Source organism: Castanea sativa, chromosome 3 (genome assembly GCF_040712315.1).
Source record: "Castanea sativa cultivar Marrone di Chiusa Pesio chromosome 3, ASM4071231v1".
In the NCBI taxonomy this organism is placed as follows: Eukaryota; Viridiplantae; Streptophyta; class Magnoliopsida; order Fagales; family Fagaceae; genus Castanea; species Castanea sativa.
The window spans coordinates 3,689,688-3,694,987 of NC_134015.1; the positions used below are offsets into that span (position 1 = coordinate 3,689,688).

The window sequence follows — 5,300 nt, forward strand, 5'->3', positions numbered from 1 at the left end:
GGTAATTAGTTTATCTTGATTTCTACTTCTTTATATGACAATAACTATTAAGTCATGTCTTTCTCACTCTTTATGTTTGAATTTTCGATTGCAGATTGAGTTTGACGATTTAAATAATCCATTAAGGAACTCTTTTCTTTTTTAACCTTATTTCCATTCATTTCTAATTTGTATATGTTATTGTAATTGTGGGTCAAACTTAGTTACAACTCCTTATGTTTGCATTTGGATTTGAAGAACAATTGCTTGTTATTATGTGAATTTTTGATATTTTGCTCAATGTAAAAACAATTGTGATGCAATGGATTTGAAATGGAATCTTTGTCATAGTTCTTTCAAGTTCAAATGGTAATAAAAATCAAATCTTTGTTTTTTTTTCCTTCTGCTGTGACATTTCATAGCCCATTTGAGTTATTTAAACTAAAAATTGAAATCCAAATCCAATCAGCTAATAAGCTAGGATGCCCTGACACGTCATTTGGGGTGCTATATCCGTGTCGCACCTGTGTTGTAACAGTGCCCTAGCTGCCTTATCATGTTATTATTATTTAAATTCTGCACATGTTGCCGTATTGTACCCGTCCGTGCAGCGTAGATAATAAGTCAAATGGATGTGCCACATTGGCTAATAAAAAACATAGTTGAAATTAATTAGAGAACTTTGTGTTTAATCCCTAAAAGTAAGTTAGTTTTGGATGTATATATGACATTGCACCTAAAAATTTTAGGTATAATTTTTTTTTTCTTCCAATTTTGGGATGTATATATGAAATGATGATTGGAGTTGTTGTTTGTACTGCAATGCTGAATGATTCATATGTGGTTTATGTTATTGTAAGTACAGGCAGAGAAGGTGGGATTGGAGTATATGGATGTGGAAGGGCTGAAGAAGCTCAACAAGAATAAGAAACTGGTGAAGAAGCTCGCCAAGAAGTACCATGCCTTTTTAGCATCTGAGTCTGTGATTAAGCTAATTCCTCGTCTCTTGGGTCCTGGTCTTACCAAGGCAGGCAAGTAGTTTTTATGTTTTTAGCTATTGGTTCTCTTTTTGTTGTTGAACAATGGGGTCAGATTTTCTTTTGTGTTTCTGAGGTTTTCCAATGTGGTCTTGTCTCTGCAGTAGTTGTTCATTATTTGACATTTTTATATCTCAAAAGGTCATTTGTTGGTGCTTCTGTTTGATCTGTATGAGTTTTGTAAATAAGGGTGGGCTGTTTCATTCATTGTGCATAGTTGCTTGATGATGTATAAGCTCTTTTGTGGTTCTGAGTTTTTCCAATGAGGTCTTGACTGTTCTATAGTTGGTCCTTATTTGACATTGCTATATCTCAAAAGGTCATTTGTTGGTGCTTCTGTGTGATCTTTATGGGTTTTGCAATGTGGGTAGGTTGCTTAGTTCATTGTGCTAAGTTGCCAACATAGAACTTTAATTGGAAATTAGGAAGCTTGGTGGCTTTTTATGTCCTTCAATTGGTTGTTTGTGATTGAAAATATTTTTAATTGTACAGATTGGGGCACGTGATCTGTTTATTTGCAGGCATTAAGACAAGGGGCTGTAAAATTGTTTGTTTAGTTGTCAACCTTACCATTTACACTCTTTTCTGCGGTTATTCCTGAAAACTTTAGAACATAACTCTTTAAGTCTTAGTTTGACACAGATCTGCCTTTCCTTTACTGGTGCACTGGTGCACTGGTTAATAACTTGATCTTCTGATTTTTTTATAATAAATTTGGTCTTCTGAAAATTTGGGATGCTAAAAATACTTAAAGAATTTTGTTCAACTGATTAGCAGGCTTTTCTTTGTGGTCCCCAACTTTTTGTTTTGATTATCATTGTACATAGGTTGGCTACTATTCTGTATCTTTCTTATATCATTCAGGATGTGAATGCAGGTAAGTTTCCAACACTGGTGACTCATCAAGAATCCTTGGAGTCAAAGGTTAATGAAACGAAAGCAATGGTGAAGTTTCAACTCAAGAAGGTTCTTTGTATGGGGGTTGCTGTTGGAAATTGCAGTATGGAGGAAAAGCAGATCTTCCAGAATGTGCAAATGAGTGTCAACTTCCTTGTTTCATTGTTGAAGAAAAATTGGCAAAATGTAAGTTCATTAAAAACATTCTTAGTGTTTATCTTCCCATTGTTCAGTGGTAATCAATTTTGTGCATTTGGTGTGTGCTTGAATAGGTGAGGTGCTTGAATCTGAAGAGTACCATGGGGAGTGCCGTTCGCCTCTATTAATTCCATTTTGCTGTTTGTGAGAGTTATGTAGGAGAAGCAGCATGAGTGAAATGTTTTTTGAGCATTATGTACGCAAGACATTCCTTGGGGAATTTTCCTGAGGTCCTTTTTGTTTTCCTTGTTTTGGATTCTTTAGCTTCAAAGTTTAGTTAATGATGATATTTTTGTTTAAATTTGATGTTATTGGTTGAGTAAAAAATGCTTCTTATTTTTGTTTTTGGAATGGTTCAGCGGGGTGATTTGATTCAAGTCAGTTCTGTTATTATTATGCTCATAAACATGGGCATTTTTTTTATGTTTGAACTTCTCATATGATAAGATAGCTTCATTGCCTTACCAATAGAGAGAAGGAACCTATTGCTTTACTGCCTAATAGATATTGAAAATGCTAAAGCTACTAGAAATTTTACTAGAAAAACATTACAAGTTGATGTGGCAAAAATGTGATTAGTGCCCACTTAAACATCACAATGAATGAATGCTTGAATTACTTTTATGTGATCAGTAATATGTCAGTTGGTAAGGATTATATAAACTATCTAGTATCCCTAGCAGCACTCAGTAGCGAGGGCTGAAGGGTGCTCAGTTCTTTGCTTCAATGATTTTTACTGCACCAAGATGGCCTGGGTGGGAGAAAAATGACTGAAGTCATTAGTCATTAATTATAAGTTGGCAACAGACCCCTGTATTTTAGTGATTTCCCTTCTGCAATTTTTATAACTAGCATGGATTTGTTTTGTTTGAGACAATATCACTGTCACCTTGGATCAGCATTCGTATTGCCTTGTTTTTATGCATCAATCGCAACAAAATCATAAGAAGTGAAAGAACTTTCAAAACATAGACGACTATGATTCAAAACTGGCATAACCCGAAGCAATCAATGGCAGCATGGGCGTTTGAAGAATCATGGCCTCCCAAACGTTTTTAGAGTTCTAGGTAGTGTAGATGCTCTAAACGAGCAGATGGGTTCAAACCTCACATGGCACGATGTCGTGTTCTTATATGAGTCCCATAAACTTTCTAAGGTAGGTTATTATATTAAATCTCGGTCCAGCACCATTAGACTAATCTCCTGTCTGCCCAAATCAAACAAAGGCATGAAGGACGACTACTTGATCGTGTCTGGGAACTGGCACGACGGCTTCCACTGCCCAGTTGAGTGGGGGGATCCAGGTGCGACGCCGTAGGATTAATCTCCCAACAACACAACTTCTCCTAACACACAAAAATGCGTATTCGTACTTACTTAAATTTGTTAAATATCTGTGTGAATCTGACCAGGTTTGTTTGTTTTGACGTCTTTTTTGCAGATAAGCAGCACGTGCGTCCTCGTCTGAGGCACTGTAACATCGCAGATCTGAACCGGGTACTTCGCTCCGAGGTGTTCGTTAGTGAAGACCTACAACTCCGGGCTGCTCACCTTATTCTAGGGTACACCCCCCTTTCCAAAGACTTCCAAGAGATAGAGAACGCCATAATTGCGGGCGATCGAAGACGAAGGAAGATAAACGTAGCTCGGCCCCACTTTCTGGATGACCGCGACCTCCCGGACGCTCCTAACACCATTTTGTACAACCGGCCAATAGCAGCAGTTCCCCTTGCTGTGCACTCACAAGCAACTGATGTTCCAGAAGAGCAGGTGTCCTCTTCACACACACTTGACGACGAGATAGATCAATTCCATCTCGAAGACACCGAGAGACCTCGCGGGAACCAGTTTGTGGTACTTTTCGACGAGGAGGAAGAAGCTACCGAGGCCTCTGGAACTGCAGGGTTTGTGGTTGCCCTTCCCGAGGACGAATTTGAAGAAGACATGGGAAGAATGGAGGGTCTCCTCACCAATAGGGCTGCTAAGGTTGCAGAGAAAAAGAGAGGGACGTCCCAAGTTCCCCCATCCTTACCACCTCCCCCTCCTCTAGTTGAGCCAAAACTTCCGGCCGAGGATCCAAAGAAGAAAAGGAAGGGGGATAACGAGGGGACGATTAATAAAGACCCCAAGAAACCACGGCAACAACTCCCACCGGCCCAGCAGCAGAAGGTGGACAAGGGCAAGGGTAGGGCCCGCTCGGTTGAAGTCGGGGAATTCGGGGACGAGGCTGAAGTGCGCCGAGCACCGACCACCTGGTCCCCCGATCTAAGACTGGACGGCGCACCCATCTCCTGCCAGTCCAGTATAAGGGCGGTCCAACAAGGCCATGCCCACCACCTGGCCGAGGTCTTAGAACGCCCTCTCCTGCTGCCCAAGGACATGGAGACCTTGGAAAAAATGGGCCAGCCACAACTATTCCTCTCCCTAAAAAGAGACTTAGCGCTGGTAAGTGTTTCTCTTTTAACAATATTTATAAGTAAGTTTGTTTATTTTTTTATTTTTATTTTTTTATTGTTTCTAACTCCATCATACTTTGTTACAGGCTATTTAGGAGGTCTTTGTAGCTGAGAAGTTTATTGAAGACACTCGGAAAATAGCCAGAACTGAGCTCGAAATCAGGATGGAGGCTGAGAAGTCTTTGGGCACAGCCTTTGCTGAGAATGAGAAGTTGACCTCAGAGGTGGCTGATCTGAGGAGAGAGAAAAATGGGGTCGAGTCAAACTTGAAGACTATGAAGACCCAGATAGAAGGACAGCGCAAGCTCCTTCATGAAAGAGATGAAGAACTCTCCCAAACTCAAAGGGAGTGCTCGGATCTAAAGAAGGAACTGGAGTTGGTGAAGAAAGAGGCCAGCTCCTTCCAACTCTCTCTCCACGCTGCCAAACAGGCAAGTTTCGATGAAGGGGTAGCAACCACAGAGGAGCAGCTGACAGAGGAGTTCGCGGCTTTATGCCGCAAATACTGTCAAAAAGTATGGGGGGAAGCTTTAAACGTAGCAGGAGTTCCCCAATCTTCGGATCTGAGGAAGTCCGAGAACGTTCCCCTAGAAATACAGGAGATTGAAGAGGCTCCTGCTGCTACTCCTACCCTCGAGACAACTCTTCCTGCTCTACCTCCAGTGGTCCCACAGCAAGTTCCTGATCCTACAGAACCCTCTGGTTCCAACAAAGAGAAGGAAGGAGAAAGGGA

General features: G+C 40.8%; 1 protein-coding gene across 1 annotated transcript; it reads left to right on the forward strand.

Annotated features, from left to right (window-relative positions):
• Window positions 1–741: 741 nt before the first annotated feature.
• LOC142626942 (large ribosomal subunit protein uL1z-like) lies at window positions 742–2,457 on the forward strand. The gene is made up of 3 exons (XM_075800689.1): window positions 742–1,010; window positions 1,894–2,099; window positions 2,186–2,457. The coding sequence occupies exons 1-3, from the start codon at window positions 869–871 to the stop codon at window positions 2,237–2,239; spliced, it is 402 nt and encodes a 133-aa protein (XP_075656804.1). The 5' UTR covers window positions 742–868; the 3' UTR covers window positions 2,240–2,457.
• Window positions 2,458–5,300: the final 2,843 nt, after the last annotated feature.

Excerpts from the sequence above, each read along its gene's own strand:
- LOC142626942 (XM_075800689.1), top strand. The coding sequence starts at position 869 with ATGGATGTGGAAGGGCTGAAGAAGCTCAACAAGAATAAGAAACTGGTG. Across the intron at positions 1,011-1,893 it reads TCCTGGTCTTACCAAGGCAG|GTAAGTTTCCAACACTGGTG; the intron begins GCAAGTAGTTTT and ends ATGTGAATGCAG. Across the intron at positions 2,100-2,185 it reads TGAAGAAAAATTGGCAAAAT|GTGAGGTGCTTGAATCTGAA; the intron begins GTAAGTTCATTA and ends GTGCTTGAATAG.